This window comes from Cricetulus griseus, chromosome 2 (genome assembly GCF_003668045.3).
Source record: "Cricetulus griseus strain 17A/GY chromosome 2, alternate assembly CriGri-PICRH-1.0, whole genome shotgun sequence".
NCBI classification, from domain to species: Eukaryota; Metazoa; Chordata; class Mammalia; order Rodentia; family Cricetidae; genus Cricetulus; species Cricetulus griseus.
This window is the reverse complement of record NC_048595.1, coordinates 439,431,522-439,456,693: the sequence shown is the minus strand read 5'-3', so window position 1 is coordinate 439,456,693 and position 25,172 is coordinate 439,431,522. Positions and strand designations below refer to the sequence as shown.

Here is a 25,172-nt window from a genome sequence, read left to right as displayed (position 1 = left end):
CAGATGCATGACACCAGCCACAGGGAACCTGTGGAGACAGTTCTGTCACACAGGATAAAGTGGGGCAGTTTCTTTTCTTCTTTCTTTCTTTCTTTCTTTCTTTCTTTCTTTCTTTCTTTCTTTCTTTTTCTCTTTCTTTTTCTTTCTTCCTTTCTTTTTTTTTTGACACAGGGTTTCTCTGTGTAGCTTTGTAAACCAGGCTGGCCTCAAACTCAGAGATCCACCTGTCTCTGCCTCCCAAAATGCTGGGATTAAAGGCAGGCGAGTGCCACCACTGCCCAGCTAGAGTGGGGCTGTTTCTTGTCCCTACTTGTATACCACTCAGACCCTCCCCAGTCCCACAAGAGGACTCTTACTTCTTAGGGATCTTGTCCTCTTCAGCATCTGTGATGTCTGTGGCAAATGCTTTGACCTCAAAGTCAACCCCACAGCTCTGTGTGAGACAAGAGACAGGGCAGTGGTTAGCACCTCCCTTCCCAGGAGCTAGGACAGAAGGTCACACTTACAGGCAGATCTGTGACCCTAGCTTTTCGCCTTAGCTGTGTCTTCCTTGGGGTTGTTCCATGAAGACTAGCGGAGATGTGTACAAATCCAACATTGACAACAGCATGATGAGTGTCCCAGTTAGGGTTACTGTTGCTGTGATAAAGCACCATGGCCAGAAAAGCAAGCTGGAGAGGAAAGGGTTTACTTGGCTTACTCTTCCACATCACTGTTCATCACTGAAGGAAGTCAGGACAGGAACCCAAATAGGGCAGGAACCTGGAGGCAGGAGCTGATGCAGAGACCACGGAGGGCTGCTGCTTACTGGTTTGCTTCTCATGGTTTGCTCACAATGCTTTCTTATAGCACCCAGGGCCACAACACACAGTGGGCTGAACTCTTCCCCCATCAGTCACTAATTAAGAAAATGCTCTATAAGCTTGCCAACAGTACGATCTTATGAAGGCATTTTCTTAACTGAGGCTGCCTCCTCTCAGATGACTAGCCTGTGTCAAGTTGACACAAAATTGTTCAGTACAAGCTGAAAGTCCTACAGAAGGACAGCCTGTCAACATGCCTCCTGAGTCCTGGTAGGCCCATGCCTCCTTTTGCTTTGTTCACAAATATCTACCCTGCATAAGCTTCTGACTAAATGCTGCACACAGCAATGGGGACAGACACAGGCGTTCATGGGGCTGGGAGTGGTGTCCATGAATGTCCTGCCATGTTGCAAACACTCTGACCTCAGTGGCTCTCCCAAAGCCAACTCAAACCAGACAGCAATGGCTTACAATGGTTGATTTTTTTCCCCTTCAAAATGAGGTAAAACAGTAAGATCACATCATTTTCAAAATGAAAGAGAACTTTTAAGCCTGCACTGATGGAGTAAATACCATTTGCCTGGTATCTTCATCCCTTAGTTCCCTGTGTAGGCTCAGCACATCCTGGTCTCTGCCCAGAGAGAGAATCAGAGAAAGCAACTGTCTCTTGTGTCTCAGTGCTATAGGTCAATGGTGACAGCTGAGCCACAGACCTAAAGGTTCCGAGACTAAGGGACACAGCACCTCTTAACTACAGGTTGTAAAGAAACAAGTGTCACTTCCATCTTGTGTAGGCAGTGTGTAGGCAGCCCATTCTGTCACCTACCCAACCCACCCATATGTCCCACTCTGTGCTGGTCTCCGAACAAGCTACATACTTCTACAGGCCTCCCTGGGCTCTGTGGCTCCCCTAGGCTGAAGTACTCACCCTATAGCTGTGTAAAACTGAATAAAAACACAATAACATATCATGTGCTTTAAAATTTCTGCCCATATATTATGTACTGTTAATTATTATGTAATATTAAGACATTATATTGTATAACCATTATGTATTACAATAACTATAATTATAATAATAGTGATATATGTATATTTATATATATTTATCAAATAATCTCCTATGTGTTCCTCAAGCCTTCCAGCAACAACCAAATCCCCAACTCTAGGATACTGGTGGTTCCCAGCCCAGAAGTCTTCCCACCAAATTAACACACTCTCCCCCCTAAGAATAGAGGGGATGGAAGGGGCTCTGGCCTGCACAGTGTTGTAAAACTCCAGAAAAGTCATCTAAGAATCAGGATTTGGAGCCTCCTGGAAAGATCACTGGTGGAATTGACAAGGCTCAATTGTATTTTCTTAGTTCCTGGTCACCCTTTTTTTGAGTGATCACCTTATTCCTGATCTCAGCTGTCCTCAGTTTCCCTGAACCATGGCACTCAAATGTTTTACAAATAATATTTACAGTGGGTCCAGAAAGCAGACACATATGTGTGAAACCACTCTCACAACATGACATTGACCTTTGTGACATGTGACCAGTTCTGAGGGCTTCCACCCGGTTCATTTAGTTCAGTTCTATTCTGTGCCGTTCCATCCCACCTGCTTTTTATTTTAACAACATTTCTGATCTATGAACCACCTGTGAGTGATGACAGCACACTGAGGAACACTGTCCTTACACGTGTCATTGTCAATCACTGTCCACTGTCCTTCATACTCAGCTCAGACCTGCCATCGTGGTCAATCTTGGGGCCCTGGCAACCCGGCAGCTACCCCCTTCTCCTCTGCTCTTCATTCCTTCCTAGTCCATCTTAGTCACACCCTCCCCTCCCTTCACAGCACATGCTTGACCAAGCTCAGATCCATTTTTGACCCTTTGTACACCTGACTCAGAGCCTGCTTGCTATTCAGGCCCTCTAGTGGTTCCTATGTCACTCTGGTTCAAACCCAAGTCCTCAAGACCTGACTTTCCTATGCTTTCCATCCTGACCTCAGCTCCTGGCTTCATCCCTTCTCCCCTCATTTAGCCAGAACCAACCTGAGCATGTTCCCTCTGCCACAGTGCCAGGGCCTCTCTCCCTGCAGAGTTGGGCTTTCCTCTTTCAGTACAGGGATTCTGACTTTAAATGTCGGCTGCTGTCGCTCTCTCACACAACCTGTGGCTCTCCAGAGTGCCTGTGGCCATCTAATATGTCCTGCGGTTGTGTATTTTTTGTTGCTGCCTGTGACTTTCCTTTAACATGTGAGACCTAGGAGGGTCTAATCTCTTGTTCACAAGAATGTTCATGGTTAATAATTGCTGGAGATGAGTGATGGGGTCATGGAGAGTTTTTACGTTGGGCCCTTTATCTTTGTGTTGAAATTTTCCATGATGAAAAGCTACTTTAAAGGTCTATTTGAAAGTCTGGCATGGTGGTTCATTACTATAATCCCAGCATTTGGAAGGTGGCAGCAGGAAGATTAGGAGTCCAAGACCAGTCTCAGTTACATAAGACCCAGCCTTAAAAACAAACATTCAAAAGCCTATTGAAGGAAGAAGAGCCTGTGGCATTTCTTCTTTAACTTACCTTCCCTACATCTTGTGGAGCTGGCTGCAACATCACTGAGCAGGGTAGGTAGTCAGGAAACTAGAAAGACGCAAATACAAAACCATGGCATTCAGAGGGGTTATTCTACGTGCAGTATGAAACCATCATGCAACATGAGCACAGAAAGACAGAATCCTGCTCCCCTAACACCCAGGACACTGGGTTGTTTCCAGAAAGCTCCAGCATGCCCAGAGACACACAAATGTGGCCTGTGTATCACAGGGGCCCCAGTCCTGCCCACTGGGATCAAATGTGTCTCATTGTCTGGTTTGCTCATCTCACTAGCCCATACCCTTTCAGAAATCTTTCTAACCATTTTTTACACACCATGGACTACAATTTCTCTCCACACTACTTCAGAGCTTTTACAATGCAAACTTCATGTAGCCATTCCTCTTTGTTGTACACTTATATGGTGTTTAATTTTTTTTTTTGCCACTATAAACAGTACAACAAGTCCGGCAGTGGTGGTGCATTTGGGAGGCAGAGGCAGGTGGGTCTCTGTGAGTTTGAGACTTTACAAAGTGAGTTCCAGGACAGTCAGAGTTTTTACACAGAAAAACCCCATCTTGAAAAGCCAAAAACAAACAAACAACAAAACCCCCAAAACAATATCACCATAAATACACATCTTCAAACCCTTTAGTCCAGTTTTAGCCAATTAATGCTATGTGTTACATAGCTAGAAGGGGAACCATCAGATTAGATCGTATTTTTGAGGAGGGGACACAGGATCTTTTTCTATTTAGTCCATGCTGGCCTCAACCTTTCAATTATCCTGCCTCTGCTTCCATATTGCTGAGATTCCCGTTTTCATGGCTGAAAAAAAATCCCACATTTTTAAAAGATTTATTATTTCTTTTTTTCTGTTTTTAGAGTCAGGGTTTCTCTGTGGCTTTGGAGGCTGTCCTGGAACTAGCTCTTGTAGACCAGGCTGGTCTCGAACTCACAGAGATCCTCCTGCCTCTGCCTCCTGAGTGCTGGGATTAAAGGTGTGTGCCCGGCTAAAAGATTTACTACTTTTAAATGTTATGTGTATGAGTGTTTTGCCTGTATGTATATATGTGTACTGCATGTGCACTGGATACTTATGGAGGCCAAAAGAGAGTGATGGAACCTCTGAAGCTGGAGATACAGGTAGGTGCAAGCTGCCACTCACGCCCTGGTCCTCTACAAGTGCAGCTAACCTCTGGGCCATCTCTCTAACCCTTGGCTGTTTTTTTTTTTTTTTTTTTTTTGCCTTTCTGTGCAGGGGACCAAATCCAAAAACCAAATTAGTACATGCTAGACAAGTGTTCCAGCACCAAACTATATCTCCAGCACTTAAAGATCTTATTTCATTTCTAGCCAAGCATGCTGGCTCATGCCTTTAATCCCAGAAACTGGGAGACAGAGGCAGAAGGATCTGAGTTTGAGGGCAGCCTGGTATTGTGGAATGTTATTTTAAGATGTGTTACATTTGTTTATGCTGTGGGACATTTGTTTTAATGATGCAAAAATGTGTTGCGTGGGGCTGGAGAGATGGCTCAGAGGTTAAGAGAACTGACTGCTCTTCCAGAAGTCCTGAGTTCAATTCCCAGCAACCATCTATAATGAGATCTGGTGCTCTCTTCAGACATGCAGGGATACATGCAGACAGAATGTTGTATACATAATAAATAAATCTTTTAAAAAAATGCATTGCGTTCTTTTATGTTGCATTTGTTTAACTCTGTGAAGCTGTGTTACTTTGCCTGCCTAAAACACCTTAATGGTCTAATAAAAAGCTGACTGGTCAATAGCTAGGCAGGAGAGAGGATAGGCATGGCTTGCAGGCAGAGAGAATAAATAGGAAAAAATGAGAGAAAAAAAATCAAGGAGAAAGAAAAGAAGAAGCCAGCCACTCAGCTACATGGCAAGTAAAGAAAGGTATACAGGAATAGGAAAGGAAAAGCCCAGAAATAAAAGATATATGGGATAATTTAAGTTAAGAAAGGCTAGCAAGGCAGGGCAGTGGTGGTGCATGCCTTTAATCCCAGCACTTGAGAGGCAGAGACAGGAGCTAGTTCTAGGACAGCTTCCAAAGTCACAGAGAAACCCTGTCTTGAAAAACCAAAAAGAAAGAAAGAAAGAAAGAAAGAAAGAAAGAAAGAAAGAAAGAAAGGAAGAAAGGAAGAAAGGAAGAAAGGGTTGGCAAGAAACAAGCCAAGCTAAGTAAGGCTGGGCATTTTTAAGTAAAACTATGACTCCATGTGTGTGATTTATTTGTGAGCTGGATGGTGGTCCCCAAAAGAGCAAAAGAGTAAAAAACACACAAGTCTTTCTACACAGTGAGCTCCAGGACAGCCTGGAAAACCTGTCTCAAAAAAAATTCCCATTTCTAAAGATATTTTTGATTTTCTTTTTTGGGGGCAGGGTTGGTGGTTGGGGTTGAAACAGGGTTTCTTTGTGTGCCCTGGCTGTCCTATGTAGAACTTGCTGTGCAGACCAAACTGGCCTCAAACTCAGCAATCCACCTGTGTCTACCTCCCAAATGCTGATATTAAATATGTGTGCCACTACATCTGGCCTAATTTTTTTTTGTATTTTTGAAACAGAGTCTCTCTATGTGGCCCTGGTTGACTTGGAACCCACTATGTAGATAAGGCTGGCCTTGAACTCACAGAGATCCTCCTTTGTTTGCATCCTGAGTGCTAGAATTGAAGACATGCACCAACATACCTGGCCTCTAGCAGTTTTTTATATGCATTGACATGCACCAAAAAAAGTTATGCCACTTCAGGTTCTCGGCACAGATGCATAGGATCACCCAGGACTAAATGAATTTGTTTGTTTTGATTTTCAGGACTGAGTTTCTCTGTATAGTCCTGGAACACGCTCTGTAGATCAGGCTGACCTCAAACTCAGAGACCCACTTGTCTCTACTTCCCGAATGCTGGAATTAAAGGCCATGCATGGCTAAATAATCTTTTGAAAATGAATTTATATTAAAAGTTGTGGTAACATAGGATGGCATAAAATTTTAGCATTTTTGCTAATTTCAATGCATGCTTCATTGTGATTAAATCTGTGCACACTACTCCATAGCAGTTACCACCATTTGTCTGCAGAGTCTTTCCATCAACCCAAAGAGAAGCTCTATCCATAGAGCCTGAAGGCCCTGTCATCCTCCCCAACACGCCAGTAGACCTGGTCTCCTACTTTCTGTTTAAATTAGTGGGGCTATGCCCATTGCTTCAAGGAAGTGTGACTGTATAATGCTGTTTTCCTTTTGTGTCTGGCTTCTCTTATATGTCATCATGTTTTTGGGGTTCACCCATGACCCGACTTGGACAGTGCTTCATGACTTTTTAAGGCTGAATGAACCCCAGCACTTTGGAGGCACAAGTGTCAATAAGATAGTAACTGTGCAACCAGAAAGGGCCACAGAAGCTTCTCCATCCCCAGCTCTTGCCCAGGACTTGGATTTCCCTGGGTGATACATGGGCCTCAGAGAAGTGAGGGGACAGACTAAGGAGGCCCTGATTCGATTCCCAGTACCATGTGGGGGTGCAGAGGTGGGGGCAAAATGGTAAAGGATGGCACTTGTTCTACCAAGACCTCCTGTCCCATAGGGGACTCTTGCTTGCTTAGAACTCCCTGGGGCCAACTGGGGGTCACGGCTACCAGTTTCTTTTTATAGCTGAATGAGAGAAGACAGAACACATACTCATCTAATTAGGCAGTCAGATGAAGGAAAATATCCAAAGGGCAGGTTGAAATGGTGCCTTCAGAGGCAGGGAGGCTATTTTCAAAGACTTAAAAACAGACAATCACAGACTGTGCAATCTAGAATTGCTTTCAAGGGTACAATTTACAGGCCCACAGATGTGAAATCCTCCCTCTGGCCCCTTCTCTTTGCCCCATTCCCTTTGTAAGGTACTGTGGATGAAGTAGGCAGGCCTGGGAGACGGACAGGGTAAGGAGAGCTCACCGTGAGCAGAAATGGGTATGTGTTGTCTCCCAGTTTCTTGAGCAGGCTCTCCTGAAGTTTGGTAGGGGCACTCATGGCCCCAACAGGAGGGTATACCTGGACCCGAGAAAAGTATAGGTCCCTGCGGAAGGTCAGGCCAATCACGTCAATGTCCTCCTGGCCGTAGCGGAAGGCACAAGTCAGAGTGACGTACACTGGGAAGAAGATGCACACAGGTTAGACCTGGTCTGTTGCACAGGCCCATCTACCTCAGCTATTTCCACTGGGTTGAGCCAGCAACAGAGTAGCCACCCTACACTGTCTGCCCCAGGGTTCCAGGCTTTGCTGCCCAGAAGGAATGGGGCTGGGATAATAATACCATGCAGCTGGCTGACACATTTTGGGAGAATCAGCACGTTCCTAGGGTTAGAGTTCATTATCCTAAAAAGGACTCTCACAGGATTGGAAGGCATCTCCCTGGCAACCACATTATTTTGTTAGGATGGTAGAAATCTGCAGACAGGGCTGACAAGATGGCTAATTGAGCAAAAGTGTCTGCAAGTGTCTGCGCCAAGCCTGACACCCAAAGTCAATCTCGGGGACCCACATGGTGGCGGGAGGAAACCAACTCTCCACAAGTTGTCCTCTGACTTCCACAGGTGTTCCCTAGTGCTTATGTGCCCATCACATACATACATACATACACACAGAGAGACACACAGACAGTTACACACTACATCAGTAAAAGTGTAATAAATGTTTAAAAACATGTGGACAGACAACACGTACAGTCCACCTGTCCTTACTGTTTTCTCTCTCCCACCCTCCCTCTACCTGGTCCACCAGCTTGGGGATCTGGAGTTGGATGTCTGAAATGGTGCTAACTTGCTTGCTTGGGTTAGAGAGGGCAGTTTGTCTGGAGAGACAGGGAAACAGTGCTGGAAGCAAAACAGACATGTGCCTGACCCATATGGAGGCTGAGGGAACAGGCAAAGGCCTGGGCCAGGCAGGGAGACAAAATCAAGCCCAAGAAGTCTCATTTATAGTCTTTGTACAGTGCCTTGGAAGCACATTAAGCATGCTCCAAATCACCACTTCCCAAAATTCTGTCTGATTAAAGACAGCCTGTGCCCAGTGTATGAAAGTTCACTTCAAGTTCTTTGAAGACAGGAAGTGCCCAGTTCTCCATCGCCAGGCTTACCAAAAGTGGTACCTCAAGCCCTCTAGCTTTGCCTGAGAACTCTTTCTGTGCCAGTTCTGAGGCCAGCTGCCCTTTAACCACGGACTCAGATGAACCACTAACCACTTGTTCATCCTTCCTTTGAGGCAGTATCCTAGAAAGTTGCCCACAGCAGGCCTGGATTTCTGCTTGCACCCACTCAGCTGTGGTTTCCCCTGATAACTGAATCCCTATGGTAAAGGGCAGGGACCAGTTGTGTTCTAACCAGACAGCAGCAGAGCACCCAGGAAGGTGAGGAAATAGAGAATGATTTTCTGCTGTCCCTGCCTTGCTCCCCTCTCACCCCCCCACACTGTTGCTAGCCCACACCTGACATATTCTAGTGGGTACATCCAAGGTTTAGAACAATGCCTTGTGGTTGCCAGTAGCAACCACTCCAAAGGCATATTTAGAATGGAACTGAGTCAGCGACATTATCATAAGCATAGCTTGAATCTGTTCTAATTCAGTTTCTGCGACTGTCATTAGTAACAAATGGCTTGCCACACACATCACAAGTGCCAGAGATTTCAAGGGCACTGTGATACTGTGGCACAGAACTTTGCAAGGAAGCAGAAAAATCAACTCTTGCCTCTCAGTAGGCATGGTTGCCTACATGAAAGTCAGAAGGATGGGCAGGGAGGATGAGTAAGGGGCTCAGCTCACCTTTCTTCCCCTTCACAAGCTCAGGATCCACCAATACCACACCATCTAAACCAAAGGAGAGCAAACCAACAGAGTGAGATCACGAAAATCAGACATCTGGCCTTAAAGCTGTATACAATATGGCGTCTTCTGTTTTTACTTTTGGAGGCGGGAGGTTGAAACAGAGTCTCGTGTAGCCCAGGCTAGCCTGGGATTTGTTCTGTAGGTAGCTAAGGATGACCATACACAAGTAATCCTCCTGCCTCCATTCCTGATTTACCAAACCAGTTTGCTTTTTATTGTTTTTAACGAATAGTAACTTTTTATTAGGGGCTCAGCGGTTATGAACACTTGCTGCTCTCTCACAGGACCTGGGTTTGGTCCCCAGCACCCATGTGGCAACACACAAATGTCTATAGCTCAATTTCAGAGGAGCCAACACCTCTTCTGTCCTCCAGGTGCTCATGATGCATTGGTGCACACACGTGCATGCAGGCCCACACACTTACACATAAAAGAATAAGAATATTAATTTTAAAATGTGGCTCTGGGATCAAATTCAGATCGTGAGTCTTGGCAGCCAGCATCCTACCCACTGAGAGAGTGTTTATTCTCAGTGCTTAAAACTGCCAATTTCCCTCATACTTCTTTCAAATGTTTGACAGATAGTGACAAGCTTATCAAGCCAGAGGAAGTTGCAAAGCCAGTACAGAGGGCTCCGGTATCCTTTATCCAGTTGCCTCTTGTGCTTACAGCTTACATACAGTGTTAAATGAGGACATGGACAAGCTCTTGATGGGTGTGTATGCTTCTGGGCTACTTTATCACAGGCGACCTGTGTGACAACAACCACAGTCTATATTTAGAATTGTCCTGGCATTATAAAAGTCTCCTTTGGGCTCTCTTATGCCACCCATCCTTGCTCCCACCATGCTCAGCCCCTGGCAAGGACTGTCTGTAGAATTTTGTCATCTTCAGAATATTATGTAAGTGGAATCATGAGGTCCATGCCCCTTTGATATTTCTCTTGTTATCCAGCATAACACCTTAGACATCTGTTTTTTTGTTTTTCGAGACAGGGTTTCTCCGTGGCTTTGGAGGCTGTCCTGGAACTAGCTCTTGTAGACCAGGCTGGTCTCGAACTCACAGAGATTCGCCTGCCTCTGCCTCCCGAGTGCTGGGATTAAAGGCGTGCACCACCACCGCTTGGCTCGCCTTAGACATCTGTAAGATGTTGCAGGTATCAACAGCTCACACGCCTTACATTTCTTCTTTCTTTCTTTTTTCTTTGAGAAAGGGTCTTTCCTATGCAGCCCAGGCTGACCTCAATTTCTCAATCTTCCTGCTTCGGTTTCCCAAGTGCTGGGATTGGAGGAAGATGCCATAACAACCAGCTGCTTGTTCTTTCTTATGATTAATAAGTAGTCCTTGGTATGGATTTACCATACTTTGTTTAACCTTATTCATCTACTGAAGAGAGATTTTAGTACTTTCTGGTTTGGAGCTGCTATGAACAGCCATGTCCCAGCAAGGTTTTGTATGCACAGTTCTCACTTCTCAATAAATACCCGGGAGTGCCATTCTTGGGTCTTATGGTAAGTGTGTATTTAGTTCTTAAAGAAACTGCCAAACTGCTTTCCTGGTGGCTGCAGCACTATACACTCACACCAGCGTCTACAGGTGCCAATTCCTTGGCATCTTCATCATTACTGACATTGTCACTGCCCGTTATTTTGGCCATTTTTCTTTTCACATTTGAAAAATCAAAATATATTGGTTTTGTGTCAGGCAAACCACATATAGGAACAGTTTCTTTTTCTGTATATGGTTGGATTCCTAGGTGTTTCCTAGAGTCTAGGTGGCTCTGGAGATAGAAGAAATGGCTAGTCCAGAAATACATATATAGGAGCTATCACCAGTGGTTTTTGGGCCCTTCCTCCCTTAGGCCCAAGGATTTAAAGAGGACAGTTCCCGTTGTCTCTGGCTTCTCCAACCCCCTTATTTCAGTCATCTTCTCTCCCGAAAAACCTCCTTAGAGTCTTTCTGTGCCTCTTTCACATCAGTTTGTGGGTACAGTCTATCACAATGGGGCTCAAGGCGGCTAGACACATTGCATACACAGTCGAGAGCAGAGAGATCATTTTTTTCCTTAGTACTAAAGATTGAGCCCAAGGCCTTGCACTAAGCAAGTGCTGGTTTATAAACCAGCCCTTTGCTTTTTTTTTTTTTTTTTAATTTGAAGGGCCAGCAAGATGGCTTAGTGGGTAAAGATGCTGAACACTCCTGGCAACCTGAGTTCAATTCATGGAACCACCACAAAGGTACAAGAGAAGTAACTACATGAAATTGTTCACTGACCACCACACATATGCTCTCCCTACAAATAAATAAGTAACTGTAAAAATAAATTGCTGCTGGTCAACCAGCAGCCACTTGATGACATTTTAATTTGTATCACTTTGATTAGATTATTAGTGAGATTGATTTTTGAAAAGATTTAGCGTGTGTGTGTGTGTGTGTGTGTGTGTGTGTGTGTGTGTGTGTGTGTGTTTGCCTGTATGTATGAATGCATGCCACCTACATGTACTATGTACAGAGGCAAGAAGGGGGCATTATATGTTCTGGAGATAGAGTAACAGATGACTGTGAGCTGCCATGTGGTTGCTGGGAATTAAACTCAGGTCCTCTGCAAGAGCAGACAGTGCTCTTAACTTCCGAGCCATCTCTCCAGCATGAGACCCATCTTTGTTTGTTTGTTTGTTTGTTTTGAGAGAAGGTTTCTCTATGTAGCCCTCCATGGCTTATTATGTAGACCAGGCTGTCTTTGACTTCATAGAGATCCTCCTGCCTCTGCCTCCCAAGTTCTGGGATTAAAGGAGTGTGCCACCATGCCACTGCACCACTGTGCCTGGCTGGAAATCCATTTTTTTATGTTAATGAAAAACTAGTCATTGTCTAATGACTTAAAGAAAAACCAGAATTAAATTTTCCTCCAAATTCAACTTACCTACAGGCTCTACTTGGCTGACGTGGTCAACATAGTCTCTCTTCCCCAGGTAGATAGTCACCTGTGGAAGGAAGGAAGGCATTCACTTGGAAGTCAAAACCCCCGAGTCTTTCCAGTAGTGTTTTTCTCTTCTTCTTAGTCAGTGCTCAGCAGCCACACACATGCAAGACAAGTGCTCCACTTTGGAGCCTCAACCCTTCCCATTAGTCTTCAATAGAGGAGTTGTGTGGCTCCACCACTGCTCTGTGGCTTCCTTCTCTCCTAACTGTGGTGAAGATGGTTCATTCAAAGGGCAGGGGCTGTCTTCCAGCCCTATATCAGCTCCAAGGAATTCTTTCCACTCTGTTCTATTCTTCCCATCAAGCCCAGGTCTGTAAACAACCAGGTACATCTGACAGGTCAGCCCATATATTTATGGAAGGTTATGCCTATGGACACAGTCAGCTTTATATTTCTAGTTGTGTTTTGAAAGGCCCTATTCAGGATTTCTGAACTAGGTAAAGAAGTAAGAATTCCAGAGGAGCCTGAAATCCCATTGGGTGAGCTCTGCACAGGTAAACCAGCAACCCTGCGCTGAGGAAGGAGGTAGTGGAGCTCAGTTGGTGGGGACACTGTTAGTATTCAGGCATCTGTACTGGCCCATCCTTGGGGTTCTGACAGGATATGCCCTCAGCTGCAGCCACTAAGAGCACCACCTGCGCACATTCACTGTGTTCCCTTTTAAAAGGGTCCTGCCCACCTCCCATCCTTCTCTCTTTCTCTCCCTCTCTCTGTCCCCCCCTCTTCTTTCCTTTCTCCTCTCTCCTGCTACTCCTGTCTCCAGAGACTGGTCTCCCCTCTCCTTTCCCCCTTTTTTATGATCCCTTTTCCTAATAAAAACCCCCTCAGGTTGAACCCTGTCGCATGGTGTCTTTCCTGTGCTGCTTTTCTTAAATTACAATAGATACTACCATTCTCCTGGTAGCTATTCCCCTCACCTATTCTGTAGGGGAGCAGGGAGCAGCTTCCATGCTGTTCACTGCTCGACCAGAGGACCACAAATGCCTTGAGATGAGTATCTAGAGCAGTGGTCTCAACCTTCCTAATGCTGTGACCCTTTAATACAGTTCCTTGTGTTGTGGTGAACCCCAACCATAAAATTATTTTCATTGCTACTTCATAACTGTAATTTTCCTACTGTTATGGATTGCAATATAAATATCTGTTTTCCAATGATCTTAGGCAAGACCCCTGTGAAAGAGTCGTTCAACCCCCACCCCCAAAGGGGTGGCAACCCACAGGTTGAGAACTGCTGATCCACAATGTTCTATGCCCCTTTCAGCCTTCTCAGTATTTACTATAGCCTTTGTACATAGAGGGATTCAATAGGGCTTGCTAAGTACACCAATGATCAAAATCATGCATCCTGGCTAGCCCTGTTTCTCTAGGCCTCTCAAGTATACGTTTTTATTTCTGCAAACAATCCAAATGATTTTTGACATTAAATCTTGTCTTATACTCAATCCTCTACAGTGTATCATTTGTCCCCAGATGGCTTCATTTGCATGATTGATGCTGGAGGTTGTATCAAGCAAATGTCTCTTTGTCCCTGTTAACAGAGAAGATCCCATGAGAGACCTTGAAAATCTGTGCCCAGGGCTTCTGCAGGCCTCAGCCACCTAGGACGGGTGGGAGCTGGGCATAGGATGCAGGGCACACATTGCAAAGTGTGATGCAGCAAGTGCCAAGCTTCACCCTCTAGACCAGAGTTCCACTGCGAGGCTAGCCCAGCTGACTCACCCAGTGAACTCCCCGGCCCTCTGCTTTCTATGTAGGATGGACCCAAAAGTAGAGGGGAAGAAGAGGGGGAGCTGGTGTCTGTCCCCTGCTTTCCTTCCTGGCCTGTGGCTGGCATGGTCACAGTTCCTGGAAGGTGGCCCTGTTGGCTTCTAGGTTGTGAAACCTGCTAGATACCCCATCCCTTCAGCAGGAAAGCACCTGTGTCCAGGGTTACAGGCCCAATCCAGACTGGGTGGGACTAAGGTTCCCCAGTGCTAGTAGACCTTGAGTTTTACCCAGAGGCACAAACTTTCCTCATAGCAATCCATTTCTGTCCTTGCAGGGACCCTAACATGTGGCCACCTCCTAATCCGTAGATGTGCCTGCTGCCCGCCACACATACCTAGGGAATAGCATCCAGTTCCTTGAAAGTGGTCAACAGGATCCCTACTTCTGGGCTCCAGGCCCCTCTGCCCTCATCTTGGCCTTGACCATGATAGCTCTGTTGAACCCATCTGTTCCTGCTGCCTGCACAGCAAGGGAAGGCCCTTCAGCCACATCTCTAGCTGAGGAGGCCCTACCCATGCTTCAAGAGAGCAGTTTGGCACCGTAAATCCCTTGCATCTCAGCATACTCTGGCTCCCCCTGTGTTATGTTGAGACTGTGTTTCTCATTTTGTAGCAAAGCTATCCTAGAATGCACGGTATAGTTGACTTCAAACCCCCCAACTCAGCCTCTCAAGTGCTGAAATTAGGGACACCAGTCATCATGCCTAACATCTTTCAGCCCATGACACCACAGGAACATTCAACCCCATCCCCACATATGCCCCATCTGGCTTCAGGACTATGGGGCCTCACCATACACCTGGTCTATGAGGACGAACCTCTCCAGGTTGCTACCTTTAGGTTTGAGGTAAGTGGTGGGAAGAGGCAGGCAAAGGGTATGGTCGGGAAGCAGGCAGGAAGCTCTGCCTTTGAAGGAGGCTCTACCTGAGCAGACCACACAGGAAGTGGCCGGACAACAGGAAGGAGTGGCTCTCTGGGCAAAAGTGAAGGAAAGATGCCAAAGTGAGGAGAATGTCTTTGGAGTCAGCAATGGCCTCCTTTGTATCGGGTGGCCACTGTGTGAGGATGAAGGCTGAGTGAGGCAAGGTCTTTAGGACTCGGGCCTGGGGAGCCCAGGAAGATGCCCTGGCACAACCAGGTGCCACCCTAGATACTCTGGTCATTTCAAACACAAAACAGCTCTGGAAGATTAGCCCTGTCTTGTGCAGACACTGAGACCTGGGTCCTGCTGGAGGCTGAGTGGAGAATTAGCAAGGGAAAGCCAGGCAGGCAGCCTCTTTATGGTTGGAGAAAGAGCACTGATGACTCTCTAGGAGGATGAAGGTGAGTACATGGGGGGGGGGCATTTTCTTCTCCCAAGCTTTGGCTGAAAGGGAGAGAGCTGGAGACGGAGGCCAAGGGAGCTGTTGATAGCCATTATAAGATGCAGGCTATTAAGACATTTTTATTTTATTTTCATTATTTATTTTTTGTTTTGTTTTTAGAAATAGGGTTTCTCAATGGGCATTGGTGGCACACGCCTTTAATCCCAGCACTCGAGAGGCAGGGGCAGGTGGATCTCTGTGAGTTCAAGACCAGCTTGGTCTACAGAGCAAGTTCTAGGACAGGCTCCAAAACAATACAGAGAAACCCTGTCTCAAAAAACCAAAAAGGGGGGGGGGAGGAAGAGATAGGGGAAGGGTTTCTCTGTGTAGCTTTGGAGCCTGTCCTAGAACTTGCTTTGTAGACCAGGCTGGCCTCAAACTCATTCACTTGCCTCTGCCTCCCAAGTAGAGGGATTAAAGGTGTGTGCTATCAAACCCAGCTACAAACTGTTCTCACCCTGGGAAAGGCTGGCGATTCAATCCATACTAGACGAGACTAAGTTCCTGCTCCTGGTGGCAGATCATGAGGCTTCCAGGGATGAGTGACGACTCTGAACTCAGTTGGGAACAAGGCCACCCTTCTACTGCCCTGGAAATGAATGGCAAGGACAGGAACAGATGGAGAAGGGTGGCCTTGTGAAACCAACAGGCTCTGGCAACCCACCCACAACACAGCACACCTTCTTCCTGGCTGGAAGAGGCAGTCCTGCCCAAGGTCCACACCATCCTCTGAGGTAGCATGCTCACAGGAGGCCAGCTCTAATGCGTGATTTCTTTTTCCCTCTTCTCTCCTCTCCCCCAACTTTTGTTTTTTTAGAGACAGGCTTTTCTCCATGTAACAGCCATGGAACTCTCTTTGTAATGCAAGCTGGCCTCAAACTCAGAGATCCTCCTGCCTATGCTTTCCAAGTGCTGGGATTAAAGGCATGTGCCACCACAGCCCGGCTGTTCATTTTTGTTTTTATGTGTATGATTGTTTTGCCTGCATGTATGTATGTATGTATGTATGTATGTATGTATGTATGTATGCATGCATGCATGCATGCATGTATACGATGTATGTGCCTAGTGCTGGCAGAAGCTGGAAGAAGGCATCTGATCCCCTAGAACCTGTGTTATGGTTGTTAGTTACCACGTGTTTGCTGGCAGCTGAACCCAGGTCCTCTGCAAAAGCAACAAGTGCTCTTAACTGTTAAGCCATCACTCCAGTCAGCCAGCCCAAGATCCTTAAGAGTGCTGAAATCACAAGTGTGTGCTGCCACTTCTGGCTCAGGGAATGCTTCTTGATGAGCATCTAATTCCTTTGACTTGTGATTGACTTAGTGTAGGCAGGTAACTCAGGCCCACCCAATGAATAAAAGAGACAAGTCTTCTGGAGAGCTCCTGGGAATGGTTTCTTCATCTTTAAGAAAAATCCTAAGGGTCACTCATCTCTCTGTGCTTCCTGCCTAAGGATCCACCACTTCATGCTCCTGACACCAGGCCAGCTCCACTATGCTGGGCTGTACCCTCAAACCATGATCCAAAGTGATCTGGGGTGCTTACCACTGGCCTGAGGATATCACAGAAGAGAGAAATGACTGCAGAAGCCAAGCACCCCATGACTGGGGCATACAGAGGCTGCCATTGAAAACCCCAGTGTGCTGAGCGGTGGTAGCACATGCTTTTAATTCCAGCACTTGGGAGGCAGAGGCAGGCTGATCTCTTTGAGTTCGAGGCCAGCCTGGTCTACAGAGCAAGTTCTAGGACAGGCTCCAAAGCTACAGAGAAACCCTGTCTTGAAAACAAAACAAAACAAAACAAAACAAAACAACACTAGTACATAAAACATTAATTGATGGATTCTCCTCCACTCTGAACCTTGAACCAGCAAAAATACTAAGCAGGGCCTGGCAGCACATGCACTAGTTTCTCAGGAAGCCAAGGCTGGAGGAGTCCAAGTTCAAGCCTGGGAGATTTCATGAAATTCTGTCTCAAAATAGAACTAAAATTGGAGATACATATCAGTGGTGGGGTGCTGGCCTACCTTGTATAAGGCCCTAAGTTCAAATCCCTGGTACCACAGGAGGGAGGGAGAGAGGGAAGAAGGGAGGGAAAGAGGAAATAAATTTCTTGGATCAAATGTCTGTTTAGAGATTGGGTGCATTTCAAGGGATGTGGCCATGGACAATGGATGTCTGTTAGGTATTAGAGGGAAATGTTAGGGGAAAATGTTAAGTGACTGGAGAAACCAGCACAAAGTGGTTCCTTTCCTATCAGAAGTGCAGGTGAAAAGGACTGGACAGACACAGTGGGAATAAGTGTTGGAGAATGAAAAGATATAGGGTACCAAAGGTATCATCACAAAGAAGCCAAGTGCTTGATGAAAATATGACACTTCTGGCCAACAGAGCTGCATGCAGGAAGAGAGTGTGTGAAAGCCTGATTCCTTTGTGAGGCACCATAAGGAAATCAGCTAGTAGATCTAGGCAGTTCTGCACTGTCCATTAGGTAGCTACTAGACACAGCAGCCTCAGTGTGCTTTCAGATTGGCATGCACTGTAACACACAACACATTTCCATAACTTACAAGGAAGAGTAACAAGGTTGGGGTGGGACAATGGGACTGAGAGATGGTGGGTTGCAGGATCCATGGGTGTTCTCGGTCCTCTCTCACTGATTGCTGGACACAGAGCATCCCTGGGCCCCATGGTAGCTGGATGTTGATCATGATCCTATTATTCTTACAATAACATCCAGGAAGCCACTCTCTTCTGTGCCACTTACCGACTTGTCCCGAGAGACCTTCTTGAAGATGACTTGGGATTTATTGGTCTTTACACAGGCCGCCATGTCGTCTGTCCCTTGGGAGGTATGTCAGGTTGGAGGGCTGGGAAAGTACAATGATCCCAAACAAAGTTAAGGACACTCTAGACATAAAGCTTACTCCTGAGACCCCTCCCTTGGACATTCCTCCTACATGCTCCAGCATCCGGCCTGATGAAATCGTCTGTCTGACTGGTTGCACTTCACTGTAGTGTGCATTTAAAAATATTTCATTTTCATTTATGTGTATGTGTGCCACATGTGTGCAGATGCCTGTAGAGGCCAGAAGAGGGTGATGGCTCTCTCGAAGCTGACCTAAGTGCTGGGAACCAAACTCATGTCTTCTGGAAGAGAAGCAAGCACTTTTAACTGCTGAACCAGTACCCCCCACCCTTGAAATGGGATCTCACTACGTAGCCCTAGCTGGCCCGAAATTCACTATGTAGACCAGACAGGCCTCAGACTCATAGAGAGCCACCTGCCTCTGCTTCCGGAGAGCTTGGATTAAAGGCGTGCGCCACCACGCCTGGCCCAGTGTATATTTGGTGTGTTCTGTTTTTCTTGGTAAGCTTCAAACATTTCAGTAAACTTCACCAGCTACATTCTAATGAAGTTTTGCTTTTTCAGATTAAGTGTTGGTCACATATACTTGTCAGGTCACATCTAAAATGCTGTCATACCAGGTATGGTGACTTGTCATCTCAACACTGCAGAGATAGACCTAGACTGCAGAGAATTTGAAGCCAGCCTGGTCTACATAGCGAGTTCCAAGACAGTCAGGGTTGCATAGTCAAGAATCTGTCTCAACCAAACCAAACCAAACCAAACCAAACCAAACCAAACCAAACAACTTTATCATGTTGAGATCCTTTCTTCTCTCCTCTTCTTCTCCCTCCTCATCTCATTATGTGGCCCAGGTTAGCTTCAAACTGGCAAGTGCCAGTATTCCAGGTGTGGGTCACCACACCTGGCTTTTCTGTGCCTTATGGTAAGCATACAGGAGATGTTTCCAAAACACACAAGACTGCTCCCCAAATGCAGTTGTCAGGGGCATATGAGACCCCCACAGTTCCATCAAGAAAGCCTTTTCCCCCACCCAATGTATTTGTTCCCACAATAGTCAAGCTATCTCATGGTCTAGGATTGAATGCCCTCCAAGTTTCTTTTCCAAGCAAAGTCCTGTGGAAGTAAGAGGTGACAACCCCCCGTGTTCTGCCTTGCAGAAGCATGCCTGTCCTTGCGGCTGCCTGTGTCCACCCTGGTTTCTGAAAATGCTTGGGTTTGGCTCTCACTTACCTTGGGATTTGTCACCAACCAGTTGGGATAGCCAGGGAGGTGGAGAGCGGGTCCCTGTGTTTTCAGATGGTGAACAGCCAGCTCTCGGAAGCAACTGGTGAAGCTCCACCAGATGACCCCACAGGGCAAGGGTGAGGCCCCTGGCTGCCACGTGGGGAATTTGTAGGGATCTGTGGGATGGCCAGCACTGAGGTCTCAGTGTCTAAAAGCCAAATCAGATTTGAGGAGCAGGGAGGAGATTGGATTAGTGAGCTGACAGATTGGCCATTTCAGCAGTTCTAAGCATTAGCTGGGAGCTCCAATCTCCTGAGGACCCCAAAGATGCGAGAGCCATCCAGTTGGCCTGGGGAAGGTGCAGGGGGAGGAACAGCTAATTCAAAGCTATTTTTAAAAGTCCTAAACCTCTTTGGGTTCTGGAAATAGATAGCTTATCCCTTCGCTCCTCACCATCATCAGGAAGGGGGATATTCAAGTGACAGACATGATTAAGCTCAGCAGGCATTAAGGCCTCATTAAAGGAAAAGGTCAAGGAGAAATGTCAACCTAGGGCTGAGCCGCACGTGTCCCTCTTCTGCACACCACATCAAGAGTCCTATGGGCCCTCTATCTTCCTACACCCTTACATGCCCAGTATGGGTCCACACACCACCTGGGCTTCCCCCGGGCAGTAATGAGTCCACGTCTGATGGGCATCCATCTCTCCTTCCAGACCTTCTTAGTCCTGAGCCATCAGTTCCCCTGTCACCCTTGCAAGTAGACATACATGAGCCTTCTACCTGGGTCCTTCCAAGTTTGACCAGATGTCATTTTCTCAAGGAACCAGGCCAGTTGCCTTCACCTTTACTAGTGGCTCTGCTTCCTTTTTAGACTCTGGACCTGTAAGGCAGACAGCCCATCACATTGCATTTCCCTCACTCTGAGGGGAGCAATCCACACTCCCCCAAACCCTCAGGGAATGAGAGTCTGGAATGCTAAGGCCACTTACTCACCTATATAGTGGGATTCACTCTAGGAATAAAACAGGAGCAATGGAAGGCGTATTGTGTGTGACACCTGGGGTGTCAGATTCTGTCCCCCAATTTGGTGGCTTTCAATCCCCCCTGGATAATACCTGCCAGGTCCTGGCCTTGTTTCTTACACTCTGCCCACAGCCATTGTCTGGTCTGCTGCCTTACCTTGATGTCTGGAAACCTGCCTTTTCTCTTTCCCTTTTGCTGCTGCTCCTCCACCTCAGTCCCCAACACACAACCAAAGGAGGACTTGGGACTCCATACACTTAGCAAGTCAAGTTCCTGGACTGCTCATGATATAGGAAGTAGTTACCATGGTGATGGCTTTGATGGTAGTATTTCCACACATCTGTCGCTGTACTTCATTCTGTCTCATTCCCGGTCTCCCATAAGCTCTCCTTTGTGACCCCTTTACTTAGTTTTACCTAAAACTGCCAAAGCTTTTAATTCCCAAGGGAAAAACTTGATAGCTATTTGTATTACTTTGAAATAGGGTCATGTGCCGGGCACACCTTTAATCCAAGCACTCAGGAGGCAGAGGCAGGAGGATCTCTGTGAGTTCGAGACCAGCCTGGTCTACAAGAGCTAGTTCCAGGACAGCCTCCAAAGCCACAGAGAAACCCTGTCTTGAAAAACAAAAAAACAAACAAACAAAAAACCAAAAGCAACAACAACAACAAAAACAAGAAAAAAGAAAAGAAATAGGGTCATGCTTATGTACCTTGGGTTGGGTTGGCTTGCAATTCTTAATCCTTCCATCTCAGCCTCGAGTCAAAACTTTTTTTTTCTTAATTTGAGACAGGTCTCACTATATCACTCTGGCCAGCCTACAACTCTCATTAGACCAGGCTGGCCCCAAAATCACAAAGTCTATCTGCTTCTGCCTCCTGGGTGCTGGAATTAAAGGTGTGCACCACACCATCTGACAAAACAGTTTTTAGAGTTATATTTTTATTTCTGTATGAGTGTTATGTCTGCTTGTATGCACATAATATAATTGCCTGGTGCTTGCCTGAAGAGCATGCCCAGTCTCCTGGGATTGGAATTACAAATGGTTGTGAACTTCTATATGGGTGCTGGGAACTGAACTCAAGTTCTTTCCAAGAGCACTGAGTGCACCTAACCACTAAGCCATGTCTCCAGCCCCAACATTGTCTTTATTTTTTTTTTTCTTTTAGCTGGGTGATGGTGGTGCACATCTTTAATCCCAGCACTTTGGGAGGCAAAGGCAGGTGGATCTCTGAATTCAATGCCAGCCTGGTATATAAGGCAAGTTCCAGGACAGGCTCCAAAGCTACACAGAGAAACCTTGTCTCGAAAAAAACAAAATAAAATAAAATTTCTTTTATGTGTATGTGTGTGTTGTAGTGCATGTCTGTGTATCACATGTATGCACTACTTGCAAAGGCCAGAAAAGGGCACAGGATCTCTTAGAACCAGTTGCAGATGTGAGCCTCTACTGGGAGTCAAACCTGGATCCCCTACAAGAGCAGTTAGTGTTCCTGATCACTGAGTTATCTCTTTAGCCCCATGTAAGGATACTGCAGGCCCTACAGAGATTGCTCACTTCCTCTAGAGACAGTAAAAAAAATCCTGACTTCCTAGTGCTCCTAACCCAGAACCCATATTCCTAATCCCCTTCCCTTAAGTTTTGTTTTCCTGACACAGGATCTGTCATCTAACTCAGGCTGTCCTTGAAATCATGATCCTCCTGCCTCACCTTCTTGAGTGCTAGTAGCACAGTCCTACAGCATCATGCTTCCCTCAGACCCGAACCCTTTTATCAAGGATGCTACACTTTAGGCCCTAGTCTGCCCTGATCACAGCTAGAGACACTCCCTACTCCCCAGATCCTACATGGCCTGTCTTCCTGTTCTTTCCATGGAAACGGCAAAAAGATTATTGTCATGGTTTCCTCTTACTCCTGGCCAACCCTAGCGTTTCCCTGTGTGGTGTGGCATGTGTGGCTCTGTGTGGTGTGGCATGCCCCCTCCCCTAGGGAGCCATGAGTGACACATTTCTTTTGTTAGAGTTACATCCTGCTCTTTTGGCTTCACCTTGCATCTTGAAACCCTAGTATGAAACACTGGTCTTGAGCACTAAGGTGCTGGAGGGATGAAGTCCCCTCTAGTACAAGGTGCTATGTGTGGATCTCTGTCCCAACTGTGTGTGAGGTATCCCCTTAGACTAGCTTGAATCCATAAAGTCTTTAGATCCCACTTCTGGCCAAGAAGGAGGATGTGTTAAATTAAAATACAGTTAAGGACTCAACATCCATGTGCCATGTGTGACCCCAGACTGAATACTCAACTGGGTTAAGTGGGATGCACAGAACATTTTGGATGAATCGGCAAATGTGAAAATGGTTGAAAAGAGAATAACAAGAATAGAGGCTAGCAGATATCTCTGTGGGTAGAGGTGCTTGCTATGCAAATCTGATGATGAACTGAGTTCAGTCACTGGATCCCATGTGGGAGGGGGAGAATCTACTCCCAAAAGCTGTGCTCTGCTCTCTGCATGAGCGCTTTGGCACATTCAGGAGGACAAACATGGATTCTTATCAATAGCCAAAAAAAGGGCTAGAGAGATGGCTCAGCAGTTAAGAGCACTGGCTGCTCTTGCAGAGGACTTGGGTTCAGTTCCAAGTGGTGGTTCACAGTCCCCTTTAACTCATTTCAGGGGACCAGACACTTTCTTCTGATCTCCACCAGCACTAGGCACAGACATGGTACACATACACACACACACATGCACACAAAACATTCAGACATATAAAATAAACTAAAAAAAGAAAAAAAACAACAAAATAAAGATAAGCATTAAAATAGGTTATAAGTTGAGCATGGTGGCACAGGCTTTTGATCCCAATGCTCAGAAGGCAGAGGTAGACAAATTTCTGAGGCAGCCTGATCTACATAGTGAGTTCCAGGCCAGCCAGAGCTACATAATGAGTCTCTGCCTCAAAAACAAAACAAAACAAAACAACAACAAAATAGGCTATAAATCCAGGAGACTCTTTGTTTTTTTTTTTTGTTTTTTTTTTATATGTGCATTGGTGTTTTGACTGCATGTATTTTGGTGTCTGGATGACAGATCTTGGAGTTATAGACAGTTGTGAGCTGCTGTGTGGGTGCTGGGGTTGAACCCAGGTTCTCTAGAAGAGTAACCAGTACTCTTAACCACTGAGCAATCTCTTCATCCTCTCAGGACAAACTTCTCCCATTAAAATATAAAATTAGGGGCCAGAGGGAAGGGTCAGTGGTTAAGAGCACTTGCTCTTGCAGAGGGTTTCTCTGTATAGTTTTGGAGCCTATCCTGGCACTTGTTGTATAGACCAGGCTCAAACTCACAGCAATCCGCCTGCCTCTGCCTCCCAAGTGCTTGGATTAAAGGTGCGTGACTCCAATGCCCAGCTTATTCATTTTTTAATTATGTTGTTTGAGTGCTTTGCCTGCATGTATGTATGTGCATGCGTGGTGCCTGCAGAGGTCAGAAGAGGGGGACAGATCCCCTGGAACTATAGTTTTAGATGGTTTTCACCAGTCTTATTTGGATCTCCTCTGCAACATTCCTAATAAGTTATTGAATGTCTCCAAGGTTGGGAAATCACTAATTCATTATATACTTATTTTTGATCTCACCATGTAGTCTAGCCTGGATTCTCTTGCCTCAGCCTCCCAAATGCTAGGCTTACAGGCATGTGCCACTATAGCTTACTCATGGGAGGGCTGTTTGTATGAAATTGGCATTCCTTTTACGCCTCCACATTGCTCCAAGTTATTCTTTCTCCCACATGCCAATTTCTCTGTGATGAACATAAAGATACTTACTTCCCAAAGGCACTGGAATCCCTTCACCCCTCTAGGATCCAATGTTACGGATGCCCTAGGTTTGTGCAGTGGGAAGTGGGTAGCTCCAGATGGGGGCCCTGGGTTCCATGGTCCACTGATGAGTCCCTGAGAAAGATGCTCAGTTTCTCTGTACTTCCTTTTCTCCATTTGTGTAAGACAACATCACTACCTGACCATTTTGTCGTGGAGGGGTGGGGAGTGAAGAGCCCTGTGGATTGTCCTCCTCCACTGGAAGCTGATACACACCTGGGTGCTTCTTTAGGGTCTGTCGTGCCCACTGCACCCCAATGACACAGTGAAACCACTTTTTTTTTTTTCTTTTAAAGATTTTTATTATGTATACAACATTCTGCTTCCATGTATATCTGCACACCAGAAGAGGGCACCAGATCTCATAACGGATGGTTGTGAGTCACTATGTGATTGCTGGGAATTGAACTCAGGACCTTTGGAAGAACAGTTGGTGCTCTTAACTTCTGAGCCATCTCTCCAGCCCAGTGAAACCACTTCTAAAGAACTCAGTGTCCTCCCCCACTCATGGATCTGTGAACTTGACATTTGTGCAAACTTGTGCCGAATGTTACTTATACATTTTCCCAGCTGACCGTTTGGCACTGGGCCACCAATTGGTGTGCTTTTCCCTGGGAGGATCCCCTCTTCCACTCCTAGCTTTACTCAGCTGCCTGAAGCTTCGTAGGGCTGAGGCCTCATGAACTTCCCCCTGTTGTTTGATGTTAGTTGGTGTCCTCCTTGGACCCTCACATCTGGGTGGTGACACTGGTGAGGGTTTATGGGCATAGCTTCTGATGTTACTAGGAAACAGT

General features: G+C 46.1%; 1 protein-coding gene across 1 annotated transcript in view; it reads right to left on the bottom strand.

Moving 5' to 3' along the window:
* Positions 1–18,218, bottom strand: part of Sag (S-antigen visual arrestin) — a 40,316-nt gene extending 22,098 nt beyond the window's left edge. Inside the window, exons 1-6 of the mRNA XM_027396085.2 lie at positions 18,153–18,218; positions 12,197–12,257; positions 9,211–9,255; positions 7,347–7,540; positions 3,374–3,433; positions 357–433 (exon numbers count right to left, since the gene is read on the bottom strand). Coding sequence (XP_027251886.1) covers positions 357–433; positions 3,374–3,433; positions 7,347–7,540; positions 9,211–9,255; positions 12,197–12,257; positions 18,153–18,218 — 503 coding nt within the window. The remainder of the gene's footprint in view (positions 1–356; positions 434–3,373; positions 3,434–7,346; positions 7,541–9,210; positions 9,256–12,196; positions 12,258–18,152) is intronic.
* Positions 18,219–25,172: the final 6,954 nt, after the last annotated feature.